This window comes from Ambystoma mexicanum, chromosome 6p, assembly GCF_040938575.1.
Source record: "Ambystoma mexicanum isolate Mex_15411 chromosome 6p, UKY_AmexF1_1, whole genome shotgun sequence".
Lineage (NCBI taxonomy): Eukaryota > Metazoa > Chordata > Amphibia > Caudata > Ambystomatidae > Ambystoma > Ambystoma mexicanum.
In genome coordinates, this window is record NC_090935.1 from 1,098,028,907 (window position 1) to 1,098,046,030 (window position 17,124).

The window sequence follows — 17,124 nt, forward strand, 5'->3', positions numbered from 1 at the left end:
AACATGTAACCGATTCATCGCTTACAAAAAGCGCAAAATGATGTGTTCGGTTGGTGTTTGGGGTATCTAAAAACATTCCAACTTCAGGCCTGTGTCTCTCTTTACACTGGCTAGCGGTGGAAGACCGCGTTCAATTCAAGATTGTGTGTTTGCCAGATGTATTGGTGCCAATCCATATAGACATTTAAACACCAAATAAACTAAAGCGGTATCACCCTACCTGGGCTTTAAGATCAGAAGATCAGCACCTGCTTGCTGTTCCGAGGTCGAACTGTGTTACAAGAGGTGATCGCAGTTTCTCAGTTGCTGGCCCTAGACTATGGAACAGCGTGCCCTTAAAATTAAGAAAGGTAAACTCATTACTGACCTTCAGAGCAGGTCTAAAGATATTTTTATTTAAATAGGTCAATGCCCATCCGTGTTTTGTTTTTATTGGCAATTACTGCGGTTGGTTATAAGCAAACGACTGATCCTCTAGTTGTGCTAGCTAAATGTTACATATTTGCCAGGATTCGATTCAGTTCGTTGTGTGGTCTATAGAAATGCTTCAAAATTCAACTGCACTTCGGCCCTGTCTTCCAATCCTGCCCACTTACTTGGACGGGCACATTTTAAACAGTGACGGGGTTGTCCTGTACAATGTGATCACTGCAAAACCATGGGGTTGGGAATTTAAGCCGATGGTGCTCGGAAACTTGTGCAACTTTATGGATTCACTATACCTCATGATGAAATCCATTGCCACGTACTAATTCCATAATCCATGTTCATGCATCACTTTGCCATACACCTTAAGAAAACCATTGATTCAATACCAAAAACGTCAGCCATTTAGGCAATCTGTTGTCTCACTTCCCAGTAACTTTTTTCTTTATTCCCCAGTGCATTTAATTGGCATCGTAGCAAATGGAAATGAATTGCAGTAATGAGTGAAATGCGTTGCAAGGCCTCTGCTCAACTAGAGTGATGTAAGCAGCAGAGGGTCGAGGGACTTGCCTTTTTCACCCAAATCAATCTTCCAGCTTGTCCTGGAAGTAGCTGAGCAAAACTGGTTCCTAAAATAGTCTAAGTAGTGGCAGATTAACCAAATAGTGTTCTGGGTTTAGGTCCAGATTTCTGGAGTACAATTACTTGGAAAGGTTGGCTACATGTTGTCTTTGCCACAGAATGGAGGGATTATGGGTAGGGCACCATTGCCGGAATAGCAGGTGTCCCCTGGAAACTCACACCTATGCCAGATGGAGTGTCTGATGGGCGGTGCGGACAGTGCAGATCTCAGAATTGTGGGACATGGATTTGCGTTGCGATAGCCCCGTTAGTTAGAAGTACTTCACTGATGGTGCCAAGAAGCTACCATACTTGTGGACCTGAGAACTCAATTCCGTTTTATCCTTCCCCAGATTTTCTGGAAATGAGACTTCACGGTTGCCTCCAAGTTCTTAGTTGTATCTTCCGTGTCCTGTGTTCTAAATGCCACTTTGTTAGGAGTCTTTATATACTGTACAAAATCACCACAGCAGTAGTGGTTTCAGAGCACTGAAAACTTATCAGAGCTGTTTTTTATGGTGCCATTTCAGAATGTAGTCTTGAGGATGAATAGATAAGTAGATTGAGTTGACCGTTTTTATATAGGTTGGGCACAGATTTATTTTGAGGGGGTGGGGGAACGGCGGACTATGCATGCAGGCCACAGTGTGTAAATTGTGTTGATCGATGGGGAAGTGAACTAAAATATGTCTGCATCATTGTTTCACTGAGCTATTGCCATGTGATCATTCTGTTATACTAAAAAGTGGCGTGTGGAGGGTGCCATTTGCTGAAGCAGAGCCATGGAGGCTGAAAGCCTGGTTTTCCTTGTGTTTACAAGGCCTGGGATGATCACTCATCCAAGTGCTCTGCCTGGCTCCCAAGGGTAGCGGCGTCAAGATGAGGCTAAAAAAGCTGAATATGAAAGAACAACATTGGGGGGAGGGAAGAAATATATTCAAATTATTGTGAACATTGCTTTGTCCTACTTTAAATGAGTGTGCGCGGCTAGTCCCACAGGTGAAATATGGTCAGATTGGGATCTGGTCATTGCATCGAAAGCAGTGTCATCGAATGCCTTTCCATCTAAACAATTGCATTCAATACATGTTTTTTAAAGGTAAAGGGTTTAGTTTAATTTTAATGGTTTAAAACTGGGGGTTTGTTGGGGAACCATCCCATTAACAAAAGCAACAAAAAAAATGCATTCAATGCTATTTTTTTTTGGATGGAACGGTCTGTCGATGGTAATAATTCGATGCAATGACCATAAACCGGTCAAATTGTGAATGCCATACCAGCTTGATCGCTACAGTCACGATATAAAAGTGTGACTTAGTGTTTGCAAAAAAGCCTAGGGTGTAGGATTATCCCTTTTTATTATGTGTCCTTCATGAGTGCTTTACTGTTAATATGCTTGGGGAGTATTCCATCTACAATGAGATGCAGGAGTTCTGTCAATTCACGGACATCTGTTCTAGATAAGTTGTGAGCCAAGTTAATGTTCAAGGCCTGCCTCTCCTTGACCAAGATGTCTAGTTCCTGCTGTAAATGTAAATTAGGCGTGGATGCCCAGTGACTGTATGATCCAACACAGAACGTTCCCTATGGCAGCAACATGCAATCCTCCAATGTACAGCGCAGCACAAGGGTTGGAGCGCTAGTGGGATTGTTTGCACTGATAATCTGAACAAAACCCTTTCTGCATCTGTTCAAATGTAGGCCACCTTAACTTGAGCCCCCTATTAAGCAGCCCATGAGCACACCAATGACATCCCAGGCAAACCGAGCACACTGATCACAGCCGTGGCCTGTTGTCGCAGGGACTTTGGCCATGCCCTTCCAACCCCCCCCCCCCCCCAAAGTAGCCCCTGAGCCAAGCCTCTTGCCAGTCCCAATAGTCACTTTAACCCCCATCCCAAACTCTCATAGAGGGTCTGTGGGTCATTGGCCACACTGAAGGTCTTGACCTTTGCCCCGGCAGGCCACCAAAAGTAGACACTGGGCCACTTTACTCCCATCACGGGCCTGCGGATTTATTGCATCTTTTGGCATGGACTTCATATACGCTTGCACAAAATGTGTCATTTGTCTTGAAATTAAGTGGGAAAATGTTTGACTTTGGCTGGTACTTTCCTGTAATGTCGTCATTGTGCTTTAATTTCTGGTGAGGTCACCAGTGTTGTCTTGAGCTGTGCAACAGGGGTCTCGCCACTGGAATATCACTTCAACTAAATTTCACTGAATTTCAAGGATTTTGTTATGCTATAGCTCCCACCACCTCTCTTAAAAAGAATATTCTCCCCCTCCCTCCCCACCCCTCTTTTGTTCACAGATGTCGTATTCACTATTATCTGTATGCTCCTAGGCTGCGCACTTGGGCCAAACACTGGCCCACATTAGCGTGGTGTTCCTTCACGTCAGCCATGGCCATATAGGCCAGTCCAAGCCTGCACAAATGCACGCTAGACGAACCTCCGGGCTGTTGGGCCCCTAGGGTGGTGAATGGCGCAGTATTAAAAATAAAATGCATTCCCATGGCTGCTGAAACCTACGTCGTCTTCCATTCTGTCTTTGCTGTGTTGTTGATACCTGTCTGGTGTCATTTTTTTGATTTCACAATGTGTTTTTTTTTTTATTGTATTGTGATGGTGGGGCATCATTGTTTAGAGTTGGGGGAGGGGATTTAGGCCTTTACACCTTGAGCCTGCGGAGTTTCATTATACCGACTTTAATTTTGCAGGCCTTTTTAACTGCTATAGGCGACAAGAATCGGAGGGCTGTTCTGGCACTGGAACACATGTTCGCACCAGTGTTGGACGGAGCCGTGTCCACTCTTCTCGGAGTCTTGATGCTCGCAGGATCTGAATTTGATTTTATTGTGAGGTAAATTGTTTTGAATATTTTATTTTGATTGCTCCTTATTGGAGCCCACTTTCTTTTAAATGTGGACGTTTTCTGTAGCTTGCTCTTTGTAACGGCTTTGCATGCTGCGTTTGCCTGTCGCTTTGCTTTCTATGCTTCTGCTTTCACAACAGAACAGACTAATGGGTAACCGTTATTACTGAACATTTGCATTGCTAGGTCCTGGCGCTCTGCTTCTTGCTTGAGAAAATCCTTTCTTTTTGGCCATAAAGGTCCATTAGGTTAAGCTACACCTTACACATGCCATGCTATCATGGCAATGTCCTGAAACTATTTGGTTGCTTTCTGGTCAGAAGTCTGTTGGTTGCTGGAACTGAAACCAGTATTTTAAATTAAAATCTTGTAGACTGAAGACTCAGACTTTAGAAGAAAGGGTAGCTGCTTGTGGAATTAAGAATGAGGTAAGCTACGGGGAAAAACAGCGTCTATTTAAGGGGTTTGAGTAGTTTAGGGAAAACGGTCCCTTCCTCCTTAAAGCGACCAATTGAACCCTGTGAATGGCCAGTCTGGCAGTGACACTTTTTGTTGTTATTTATGGGGATGAACTTCTGCAAACAAATCTGGGACTGTGCACAAAACATGAGGACCCCCCACACACACACCCAAATCGACTCTGGTATTGTCACCCATCGCTGCAGTAGAGCACACTGCTGGACCTACACTGGTAGTGAATGCTGATGGGGAGGACTTTGTTTTGTATTTTGTTTTTTTTCATTCTCATTTAATACCACAGCTGCCATTAAATTCATGCTAATGTTTAGTCTTTTGGAGTGAATCTCCCAATTTGTGTTATGTAGCATTGTTTCGGGAAAATGCACATACTTTGTACCATTCACTGACCTGTTTACTTGCTTCAAAGTATACAATGGTTTGACTTTTTCGCCATGACTTTCACACCATGCAGTTTTCCAGAAGTAAGCTAGGCGACCTATTCTCAGCGAGGCTGTGTAGGTTCCATTTAATGTTCTCTTTTTAAGGGTGTTGATTTGATTCCCCTAGGTTTGCGGTGGTGGTCTTGATTCACAGCTAGGGTACGCAGGGTGCTTGTGTATGTTCGTTTGATTCGCCCTTTAGGGGAATTGGATGAGGCAATGGGTGGAAAAGGTTTCAATTAATCATGACCACTGGCAATTGTTGTGGGAGATCTTGCGTTCCACCTTTTTTCAGCAGTGTAAGAGAGGGGCAAAAACCTATGCAGATCGGGCTTGGGCTCGCCCAAGGGGACAGTCTAGTACAAACTGCGAAGTCTCATCCCTTTATGCTTAAGCCCATCAAGCAATATCTTTAGTATATATAGCTTGCTTTGTCTAGAAACCCATACCTGGGCAGACGTCTACTACTTAGCGGGGGCTTGAAACATTGAGGAGTGATGGTTGCAGAAACTTTGGTTCCTCCGCTATGGTTTAAGATGGGCAGTGATTTCAGCACTAAGGGGCATAGTTTTCTAGGTATTCACAGCTTCCCCTGTTACTAAACGCACTGTTTTAAGGTTTGGTTTCTTCGTCCAAATACGTTTAATTGCCTGTGAATTCGTTTTTTTTCAGTTTCTGTGCTTTGCAAAACAATCTGGTTTCTGTTCTTCTTGTAGGTTTTTTTTTTTTTGTTTCTCCAAGATGTAACCTGAGCAGGCAGTTTACATAATCGTTGTAGGGGTTCACCAGGATTCCACACTTCTGGCAAGGGCTGAATAGCTGAGACAAATGTACAGTGGGATTGCATAAATTAGGTCCCTGTTTACAGCAAGTGGACAGAAATGTAATCGGGCTGTGTTTATGCTAGCTTCGCAGCGATGAGCTGGGAATGTTTCTGGGCCTGTTCTTGATCTCCGGCCCAGTCTAAAGTTCTGCATAGTTTACATTGGTCGAAGACAGTGACTCGCTGGGGTTACAAAAGTAGTGCCGAGGTTTCAAGATGTTTAGAATAGCCGGATATTTGTATTTTTACGAGGATTTTTGGTTTCTTGAGTTGAAACAGAGCAGGGAACGAAGCCTGCCTAGTACTGGAGAAGGAGTGGGGGTAGCAAGGCTGTGCTGCTCGTTTGTTTCACGGCATTTTTTTTTTATTGTCGAGATGGCTTGAGCAGGGGTTCTAATACCCCAAATTCCGAACGAGAAACTGCGACTCCTGCACAAGAAACGCTGTGCAGCACCACTGGTTCAGACTAGTTTAGGGAAGAGAGGCCCGACGCGGGAACTTGGAGTGACGTGTGTGTCATTAAACCAGAACTTGGGGGAGGGGTGGTGTTGGGAAATTGGCCTTTCAGTTCGTGTGCATTGCCGGCTCTGCTAGTGAGGCTGTCCGGGTGTACCTTGGTATTCATGAAGGCACCCGGATCCTGGTCTCGACGGTGGGAAAGGACGGCCACTTGTGTGCTCTCCTCCTCCCTCGATGCTCCTCTGGCCTCTATATTGTGAACTGGCTGCTGCAAAACAAGAGTATTCAGAGATGCTAAATTGTCCAACAAAAGCTTAGCCTGCAATGTAGCTGGCCTATTGTGCAAGGCCCCTTCTCTGCACAATGCTGCAGCTTACTAGAGAATGGGCTGCCTTTTCTTTGGCCGAAGCTGGTTGCTGTGCTTAAAAAAAAAAAAAAAAAAGTTGCAATTTGAGATTTCTTAAAACTGGAGCTTCCAGAGCTGTAGCCGTGATTTAATGAAAAGATGGGCGACCCTTACCTGATGCACTAGAGATTACAGATTTTGCAATAAAACCCTTTAGCATTTCATTGGATTCGTTTCTGGGCAAGGACTTCACTCTCGCCTTAAATTGTTTGAATTCTACACCCTTCGCTTCATGTGTCTGCTTTTGCTGGGGTTTCACTAATTCTGGGGGCAAAGGGGCGTTCCATTGTGTTTGTGCACACGCTGTCTTCAACCATTCAGTTCAAATGCTATCCTTTTTTTTTTAATTGATTTTTTTTAAATGTAATTTATCCGTAAATATCACATACCGTAAGATATTTTATCTAATAACTGCTTCTCTCTTTTCTCCAACTAACACTTGGGTTGTGGAATGTAGCATACAAGGTAAAGAAAATGCAACAAAGGATAGTGCTTGTGGTGTTTTCTGTTCGTACCGCTTGCAATTTTTTCTGTAGACTGTTGATGTGCTGTGACCTGAAACTCTTTTCTCAAATTATTTCAGGTACTTCTTTGCTGTCCTGGCCATATTGACCATTCTCGGTGTTCTGAACGGATTGGTGCTGCTCCCCGTTCTACTCTCCGTCTTTGGGCCTTGTCCTGAGGTTAGTGCATCGCGAAGCAAAACAAAAAAAATGCAAGGTAGGGAGCAGAGGGGAAGTGGAGGGTTCATGCCCCTGGAGGAGGAGGCAGTGCACGTAATGCAACCAGCACATACGACTGCTTCATAAAGGCGGTTTCGATTTGGTGCAAATGTGTTTTGCATCCATAACCCAACAGTGACACAACTGAATCACACCGATTTTACTAAAACGATTTGCGCTTTGGGCATACCCCAGGTGTCACTAGCTAACACCCCCTTCTCAGGGGGTGGACATGTCTGGAAACTGCCCGCCAGCCGCCTGAGCGCAAGGGCCTCGGTGACGGCAGTCGGTCGTTACCAGCCATGTCTGCAAACCCCACCCTCCAGGCTATAGAATAGTCGTTTATAACTTTCAATTGTGCACACTTTCTCTGAACTTGCCTCAGTAGGATTTCTCACTCCTCATTTTTGTTCATTTTTATTTAACTCTTAAAATGCTGAGCACAGTAGGCAGGATTGTAGTTTGTCTGAAATGGGGCACATTTGCAGAAAGAAACTGGTTGCTTAGAACTGCTGTTGTCATTATAAGCCTTGAACTCCTCATACGTCCCATCCCCTTTCCTCCAGTCTTGTGGGGGGGTGCCCCAACATGAGGACAGTACCGGAACCTTTGGCAGTGAAAAATTGAGCTTCCCCCCCTTTAAATTTAGTATGCGGCGTGGCTTCGGGCGTGGGAACAACCCGCCCTCCAGCGCCTCACCTCAGTCTTTTTCTGCACGGGCGGTTTCGGACCTGGCAGCCTGCGCAGAGACTTTAGCTTTCCGCTTGCTCCCCATTTTTTTTTTTTTTCAATTCTTATTTCACTTCCCTTCAGTGCTGCTCCTCCCCTGGTGCATTTCGACCGCAGGAGGCTTCACTAGATGCACCTCATGCGATCGTCCGTTACCCGGCCTAGGACCGCTATGCCCTCTGTCTTGAGGGCTTCGGGCCCGACCACCCCTGGGACTCTGCCTGCAGCACTCTCAGTCACAGGGCATTGTAGAATCGTTTGTCGAAAAGGAGGGGGATCTTCAACACTCTCCTGCGCTCCATCTGAAGGACTTTCGTCTCCAGGACCTCTTGTCAGGACAAGGTAGGCTCTCCGTTCAGCAGGACTCCACAGCATAGTAACTCCTTCCCCAGGGGGCTTCCCACTGATTGGGGTTCTTCGGATTCAGGTTCTGATAGGCCCTTGGCCTCTACGGCTACCGTCTTCTAACCCGAGGGGGCAGGGGGCTCTTCTTCCGGTGACAGACATGAGGCCTTACAGGCTACCAGCTTCCAAGCTGAGTGGCTGAGGGGCCCTACCGGGCTGTCCTCGGAAGGACGATCAGGCTCGTCCTCTTCTACCCCAAGGGGTAAGGGATCATTGTGTGCCACCTCCAAGAGTCTGTCCTCTGCTAGATCCAGCACTGCTTGGCACAGGTGCCGAGGGCTCCCAGCCTACCAGAGCTCACTCCAAGGTCTTGAATCAGGGTGTTACGCCTACTGGCCGTCTCGCTGAGGGTTCAGTGCCTACCATGAGGATCCGAGTTGGACGCCTCCGCTTCGGGTGCAAAACCCAAGATGTATCCTCTCGTGTCCGAGGCCTCCGCGCCTTCATGACCATGGCCTGATGCAAGGCTTCGCAATGGCTGAGTGGCATGTGGCAGAGCCTGCCAGGCAGGCCGCCATCTTGGATTCAGCTCAGGCAGTGCTTTCGCCCATTGAATGGGCTTTGTAAGATGATCCCAGCCCCCTTCCCTCTGGAAGCAGAAGCGGATCCTACGGTTCAGGGTTTTGGGCCCTTCAGGTTAACATCTACCCATTGCAGCTGTGTGGCTACATGCACCAGGCACCTTGGCGCTTTGACCAATAACGGAGGCGCTTTGACCAGGAACGGAGGTGCAGCACCTCAGAGGGCCCTGGAGATCTGGCGGCTTGTGAGGACCACTTCGTCGAGCGCTTCCTCCTCATGCGTTCCTCCTCAGATGAAGGGGCTCCTGAAGGACATTGTGAAGGTCATCCTGCAGGTGGTGCCACCTTGGCCCTCTCCTCTGGGTGGTACTCCTGTTCCACCTGCGTGCCCGGTGCCAGTGCCTCCACCAGTTCAGGCCCTACCGGTTGTTCTGACACCCCCACCTCCTCCTGTAACACCAATACCTCCCCCTCAACAGCCGTTGGACTTGGAAAGCGCTGTTACTCCATTTCAGGACTGCATCTGAGGCAAGCAGACGCACTCTTGGCTGCGACTAACCAAAAGGTGTGGCGGGAGCTCTGAAAACTTTTGTCCAACCATCCTTCAGACAATCAAGCCTCCTTCAATGCCAGTCTGGCAGATGCCTGGGCCATTGCGCATGGCCTCATGGAGTCTTCAGTCTCCCACATCGACACAGCCAGCAGAGGGATGTGCCTTGGGATTGAGATGAGCAGGACAGCGTGGATGCACACAACTTCATCTGACGTGCAGGAGTGAATCCTGGATCTGCCCTTTGAGGGTGTGGTCTTTTTTTTTATTCATCCACCGATGATGAATTGACAAAGAAGAAAACTACCATCCAAACTGCCAATCCCTTGGCCATCTTGACAAAACCAGGTCAGAAATCCTTCCCTCGATCCCAGGGTAGGACTCAGTTCAAACTGTGTGCATTCTCCAGCTTCAAGGGGTACTGAGACCGAGGCCTGATGGGTAGCCCAGCGACAATAGGAGGAAGCAGCTGAGAACACTGTGCAGGTTTTTCAGCTCGCTTGTGCGGGGCTGTTTTGGCTATGTTCCAGGACACCTGGAAGCATCTCTTCAGCAACCCGTGGATCCTCTCTGTAGTCTCCACGGGCTTCAGTCTTCCTCTTCCTATGCTTCTTCGATCCTCTTCGTGAGATCAGGTCCCCGGCTCTCTTATGGAAGGGCCTTTTGCTCTTGGAGATACAGGCAATCAAACTGGTTCCTCTTGTAGACTAGGGCTTCGGTTACATATTCCAGGATTTTTGTGGTACCCAAGAACTGAGATGGTCCTGGACCTGTCATTTCTAAATCGGTCTTTACCGCTGGAACGCTTCAATTTGAATACTCAGTGTTCCCCTGGAACCCATCCAGGGGACTGGATGTGTTCCTGGACCTGCATTTACCCATATATCAAGCAGATCAGAAATTTGAAGGTTCATGGTTATGTTGCACCACTTTTAGTACAAGGTGCTGCCTTCGGCCCCTTGTGTCTTCACAAAGTTGATGAACTCAGCTGGCAGACCTTCTCCACTTGGGGGGCAATCATCTATACCCTTACTTGGACGAGTGGCTAGTGAGGGCGGGTTCACCCAAAGGGGTGGTGCACTCCTGCCAGATATCCTTCATCAGCTGGGATTTTCCCTCAACCTAAGGAAGTCACAGTTGTGCCCATCTCAGGAACTGATCTTCCGAGGGTTGCGTTGGAACACTACCGCTCAGCTGGGATTTCCTACACCCGAGAGTCTTCTGTCCCTCCGCAAGGCCTCCTGCGTGCTCACTGTACCGCACAGCTGCCCCAAGATAAGGCGCCTCCAGCTCCACCTGATGACCAATTGAGATCAGGAGAATGGTTCTTTCGGACAGGATTCCATTACTGCTGCTCCTTCTGCCCGATCCTCACTGGTGGCTGATGAATGGCAATGTTTCAGTGGGAGCCCCCTTCACCCGACTGGAGCCTACCCTTGTGGTGACGACTGACCCCTCTTTTTCAGGCTGTGTGGGGGAGCTATGCGATTCATGAAGCATGGTCCAGGATGGAACCCCTACTACATATCAGTGTGTTCGAGCTCAGGGCAGTGGCCTGGCCCTCGAGGCATTTTTGCCCCTCATCAGGGACAAGTCGGTTCTGGTCAGGATGGACAATTCTGTGTTTTACCGGAACAAGCAGGGTGGCACCTATTTATCCCTGCACCCCCTTTCATGGAGGCCGTTTCACCTACGAGTGGGAGTTGAACGACTCCTTGTGGACACTATTCCAGCGTTGGGGATTCCCTGACCTGGATTTGTTTGCATCTCCCCTGAATGCCAAGTGCCCTGGTTTGCCTCATGGGCAGGTTGGGGTCAGGGGTCACTGGTAGTTGTCTTCCAGATCGGTTGGCACGGGCGCAGGTGTTAAGCATTTCCAGTGGGCTGCAGCCTCATCCTGGTTGCCCCCTACTGGTTTTGTGACGCTGTTTTTTCAGATCCGCTACTTTTGTGCTCCGATGTTCCGTTCATCTTCCAATCTCCAGCAGGGGCTTCCTGACGCAACAGGGCGGGCAGTGGAATATCCGCACCCAGCCAAACTGGCCCTGGCAGCCTGGTTCCTGATCAGCTGTTGCTTTAGCATGCTCAATTTTCGGATGACAACTGGGACATCATTCAGCAGGCTACGAGGCCCTCTGCTCAGTCCATTTGCTCTTATACTGGCACCAAGTTCTGCCATTGGGCTTGCAACATAGTTCTGGACCCTGTCCGCTGGATGACGTACTTGCCTTTTTTAGCACGCCTGGCTCGTTCTGGAGTTCAGGTGGATACTTGCCGCACATATTTGGCTGCCATTGGGGCTTACAAGAATTCACCTGAGCGTGTGTTTCCGGCAGCAAACCTGGACCTCAGTGTGGTTCTGGCTGCTTTGCAGCGCAAGCCTTTGGAGCCGTTGCCCTCTGTGGACATCCGCTTGGTGACATTGACCCTCACTTCAGCGCGGAAGGTTAGTGAGATGCAGGCATTGTCCTTGTGCAAGCCCTTTACCATGTTTCACAACAACATCCTCTTGCACACTCGCCTACAATTGCTCAAGGTGGTCTCTTCATTTCATCTGAATCGGGAAATCTGCCTGCTGGTTTTCTTCCCGAACCCGCAGTCGGGGCAGAGAGGGCCCTGCATTCCTCGGACCTCCAAAAGGGTCCTCAAGTTTGATTCTCTCGGATGAAATTCTTCAGGAAGTCTGAGGTATTGTTTGTGACTTTCTCAGGCATCCCAGGCTTCCATTGCCTGCTGAATGATTCAGGCCATTTCGGAGGCAAACGCGACCATGGCCAGACCTGTTCCTGAGTGGATTTATTGCCCATGCGGTCAGAGCCAAGGCCAGGGCCGTTGCATTTCAAAGACCTGCTTCTTGGGATGTCATCAGCAAGGCAGCTACTTGGGCCGTCCGGTCGGCTTTCTGTAAGCACTACTCCTTGGACACCGGCTCCATATCGATGCACAGTTTGGTCAGGCGGTTCTGAAGAACCTTTTTTGTTCGTCCTAGATAATGAAGCAGGTTCTCAAAGCTCCACCCTATGCTCTTGTTCGGTGGAATCGCCCACAAGGATGGAGGAAAGGGGACGGGACGTATGAGTAGTTAAAGTTACTCACCATAGTGACTAGAGTACTCTTAGTCCATAGTCCCCTTTCCTCCACACGTTCCACCTGCCTTCCCCCGCTAGTATGCCAATGGCTAATATGTATTAGCCGTAGCCAGGAATCTAAGCGTCCAATGTGTTACTGAGGTGAGGTGCCAGAGGGCGGGGTGTTCCCATGCCCCCATGCGCTATACAAAATTTAAGGGGGAAGCTCAGTTTTTCGCTACCATTAGTTCTGGTACTGTCCTCATTTTGGACGCTCCACAAGGATGAAGGAATCGGGATTGGACTAGGAGTACTCTACTTTAGTCACTACATTGAGTAACATTATCTTTGGTATGCAGAGAGGAAAGGGTCAATCTGAAAATCCCATTTTATTAATAATTGTTAATCTGTTTCTAGGTTTCAGTAGCCAGTGGAAACAGGTTGCCAACACCATCTCCGGAGCCACCACCGAACACTGTGAGGTTTTCAGTGCCGCCAGGCCATGCAAACAATGGATCGGACACTTCAGATTCAGAGTATAGCTCTCAAACCACCGTATCTGGGATCAGTGAAGAGTTCCATCAGTATGAAGGCCATCCGAGCTCTGGTGCCTCAGCCCATCGAGTCATGGTGGAAGCAACTAGGAATCCAATCTTCCCAAGATCTACTGTAAGTTCATCTATAAACTGGTTGGTGCTAGGGGGCCTAACCCTATTGGGGTCACATTAAATAATGTTGTCCATGGGACTGAATGCAAAGTTTGTTGTGAATGTTTGCAACAGAGACTTTTTGTCATGCCTCCCAATAATGGATGATGAAGCAATCAGTTATTTTGTTCTTCCTGTGGGGGGGGTATCTGTAGAAAATCGAAAGGTAGTTGTTTGATTTTTAGCATTGCAGAAGTTGCTTATTCAAGTTAAACTATCCTAGCTTCATATGTTATGCTTAATTGTTAACAAAACACGGATCACACAATTTCAACTTTATTTAACCTTCAGGTGCTACATCCAGATGCAAGGTGTCGACCACCAAGTCCAAGACTGTGTTCTAATCCAGCTTCAAGATCCCAGCTGCCATTGCATCAAAGTATCCAGCATCCTAGGCGGGAATCGAGGGAAGGACTGCATATACCCCCTTCCAAGCCACGAAGAGATGCTTTTGAAATGTCTACTGAAGGGCGTTCTGTACCCAGCAGCCGGGACCGCTCTGGGCGAGCAACCCATTCACAGAACATTAGAAATCCAGCTTTCACTGCCATGGGCACATCAGGACCAACATGCTGCCAGCCTATCACTACTGTGACTGCCTCTGCTTCAGTTACTGTCACTGTACACCCCTCTGTACATAACTCTTGTGGGGTCTTTCCCTCTTATGAGGGATATCATGAAACGGACCCTCGGGCTTTCCATGATCCCCATGTGCCTTTTAATGTACGCCATGAGCGAAGGAACTCTAAGGTGGAAGTGATAGAACTGCAGGACGTTGAATGTGAAGAAAAGACTCGCCGCAACAACTGCAGTTAACGTAAGAGCCCTAGTATTGATGGTGTTTATATGCAGGGGTGCTTTATTTATTTTACATTTTCTGTGTGGGTGGAGTTGTACCCTCCTCCGCTGCACAGCCCCATCCCATTTCTCTGCTGTGCTCTAGCACACCCTTCCAGCTCCTGTCTAGACTGCGCCCCCTAGAGACCTATGGGAGGGGGCCTTATGTCTACAGTCTTCTGTGCGTAGGCCTTTAGGGAGCATTGACCGTAAACTGTTCACACTATGGTCTTCTTTATCCCTCTCTACTTTGCTTTGTCCCCGTTGCTCGAATCCACTCTATAGCCCTTTGTGCCCCTCGATGGCCTCTGCCCCTTGCCCGCCCCTTTATGGCTCCTGTCCCTCTATGGTGCTTGCCCCTCACTGCCCCTCTATACCCCTCTACATCCCAATTTGCTACATGCTTTCCGCCCATCTCTTGTAACTATGCCTATTCCTGATTCACTGAACCCCCACAATTACTCCCACTGCTGCCTTACACCCCCCCACCGTATCCTCTTTAGATCACCCTCTAATTCCCCCTACAATTTACTCCCTTTCTATTATCACTCTATCATATATGGTGGGTGGGGTGATGCACTCAGTATGTGTGCAGCAAGAGTGGATTAAGAGGTGTGTAGCGTGGTGCAGTGGTTGTGAGATCAGTGGAATGTGTCCAGCAAGGCCTGTTGGACTTGGGTTGCTGCCTTCTGGCAGCGGTGGAGTTTGTGAATGGGATTGTGTGCAGCTAGGCTGATTTGTCGTGTGGTATAGCTGCATTCTAAAAACTGTTGAAGTGATCTTGGAGATATATTGGAGGGGAAACCCTGTTCCTGATTACCTTCCACTGCTTGTTGAGGGGATAGTATCTCCCTTTTGGGGCTGTTAGGCTAAGGTCATCCCTGTGTCTTGTTGGGTCTACAATTGCTTATTGGTGGCACACATCAGTGTCCCTTGCTGGTACTTGTCTCGCCAGTTTCGTTGCCTGATATCTAGAGCATATCGGCAATCGTTTTCTTCCTACCTAAACTGGAAGCATCAGATCATTTTTAAACGTTGTGCAACTGCTTTTTGATAGCCGCTAAAAATCTATAGAATACTATGATGTGATCATTGGTCAAGAAAATGTAGGGTACCCCTTAACTTATTTTCTGTCTTAATACTCGGCATAGTTTTCAGTACTGGGACAAAGTTTAAAAGGATATTTTCTGAAGTGTTAACACAATGTGATGAGCATTCAGAGTGCACATGCCTCCTGCCCTAGGACCGTTTTAACACCGTAAATACAGATATTCAAGTGACGAACGGCTAATATTGAACAAGTGAAGACTTTCTGTGACTGCCTTGCAGTAAATTGAAACATGCCTTCTTAAGTGTGTGGGGGTACGTGGCACACCAGGAGGCCCCTTGTCCGTGGCAGCGAATTAGCTGTCTTCGTTTTTAAAAACTGTGAAAAATATCATACCTGTTAGCACAAAAGTTGCCAAATAGGTTATGATGATCTGGTTTGTGGACATTGACAATTAAGCACCCTTCCCCCATTTTACAGCGATTTTGCAAATGCTAAAAATACTGCAAAATCATTAGTTTAAAAAGAAATGCAATATCTCCAGTACAATCTACCTTTAAAAAAAATGGTTGCCATATGAGGGGGGGGGGGGTGGCTTGTGCAAGTATGGAGTCTGAGGGGGAGCCGTGAGCTGGAAAGCGGGTGCAAGCTGCAGATTGGGAGAAAGGATGGAGCAAGAGTATGGGAGACTGGGAGAAATGCTCTGAGGCAGAGTGACAAAGAAAGGACTACACTGTAGGCGGAATTTGAGAGTGCAAGGGCGGATTTGAGAGCCTGGGTGTGTGACGGGGATAGGGGTGTGAGGGTTGTGACTTGGCAGTGTGACAGAGCAAGCAAGTATGCGCCTGGCCAGCAGACTGAAAGATTTGGAAGTTGTGATGGAGAATTGGTGAGTTTGAGGGGTGCTGGTGAGTTGGAGTACTGGGGGGGGGGGGGTGAATGTTAATGTTAAAGGACATTTGTACCACGCACTATCACCACCAAAGTGGTCCCCTGGCGCTCTGGCGGCTCTGAAAAAGGGGAGGAGAGGGGGTGGGTTAGTGGGAGTAAGCTGGAAAAGTGCAAGAGAGCAACGATGTGCTGTTGGCAGCCTCAGCCCGGTGGGTCCGTTGGCTGGGCTTGGGGGTGTTTTACGGTCTGTAGTCGTGGTGTGCTGTTGTGCAAGTATGTGTGGTTTGTTTTGTTGTTGTTGCATTGTTGTGAAGTTTGTGCGGATTCCTGCGTTTTAGACTTGTGGTTGTGTTTGGTTATAGTTTGAGAGGTGTATGCAGAGGGATGATATGGTTAGTTGGTTGGTTAGTTGGCATTGCTGTCCTTGCAATTATGGGATTCCATCTAGGTGCGGCACATGCTGACATTCACATTTCTATCTAGATGCGATACAGGCCAAAGTTAAGAATCCTGAGTGAGGCACATGCTAACAATCACATTTCTATCTAGATGCGACGCAAGCTAAAGTTCAAAATCCTGAATGAGACACATGCTAAGGATCACATTTCTGTCTAGATGCGACGCAAGCTAGGGTTCAGAATTCTAAGTGTGGTGCATGCTAACAATCACATTTCTGTCTAGATGCGACGCAAGCTAATGTTAAGAATCCTGAGTGAGGCACATGCTAACAATCACGTTTCTGTCTGGATGTGACGCGAGCTAAAGTTCAGTTCCCTACATGTGTGGCACTAGCATATGCATCACAATGCAAAATTTGCAATCCATTTACAGTGGTCACAAGTCTTCCTAAGTATGTATTGTTTAAGTCTATGGCAGTCTACGCTATGGAAGGTAAGGTAGAGTGACAGGGGCTTTCTGGAGTAGAGTGATTGCTCTACACCCGACCCATGCCACACTCAGTTTTGTTGGTGTCTGCTGGCTTCCTCGGCTTCCCCTGCGGACACCTGCAGACACATCTTGGAGCCGCCCTTTGCCTTGGGGGCCCTTAGCGGGTCGGTGAGTTTTGAGTAGTCACCCGACCAATCAGGCTCACGGGGCAGGCTAGGAGGACTGGAGGAGGGAGGTCGGGGGCTGG

The 17,124-nt window shown here is 47.9% G+C and overlaps 1 protein-coding gene across 2 annotated transcripts in view; it reads left to right on the forward strand.

Annotated features, from left to right (window-relative positions):
* PTCH1 (patched 1) overlaps nt 1-17,124 on the forward strand; it is a 154,781-nt gene that overhangs the window by 134,768 nt on the left and 2,889 nt on the right. For both annotated transcript variants that reach the window (XM_069625703.1, XM_069625702.1), the window contains exons 20-23: nt 3,770-3,912; nt 7,095-7,194; nt 12,924-13,175; nt 13,505-14,030. In XM_069625703.1, coding sequence (XP_069481804.1) covers nt 3,770-3,912; nt 7,095-7,194; nt 12,924-13,175; nt 13,505-14,029 — 1,020 coding nt within the window. In that variant the 3' untranslated portion in view covers nt 14,030. The remainder of the gene's footprint in view (nt 1-3,769; nt 3,913-7,094; nt 7,195-12,923; nt 13,176-13,504; nt 14,031-17,124) is intronic.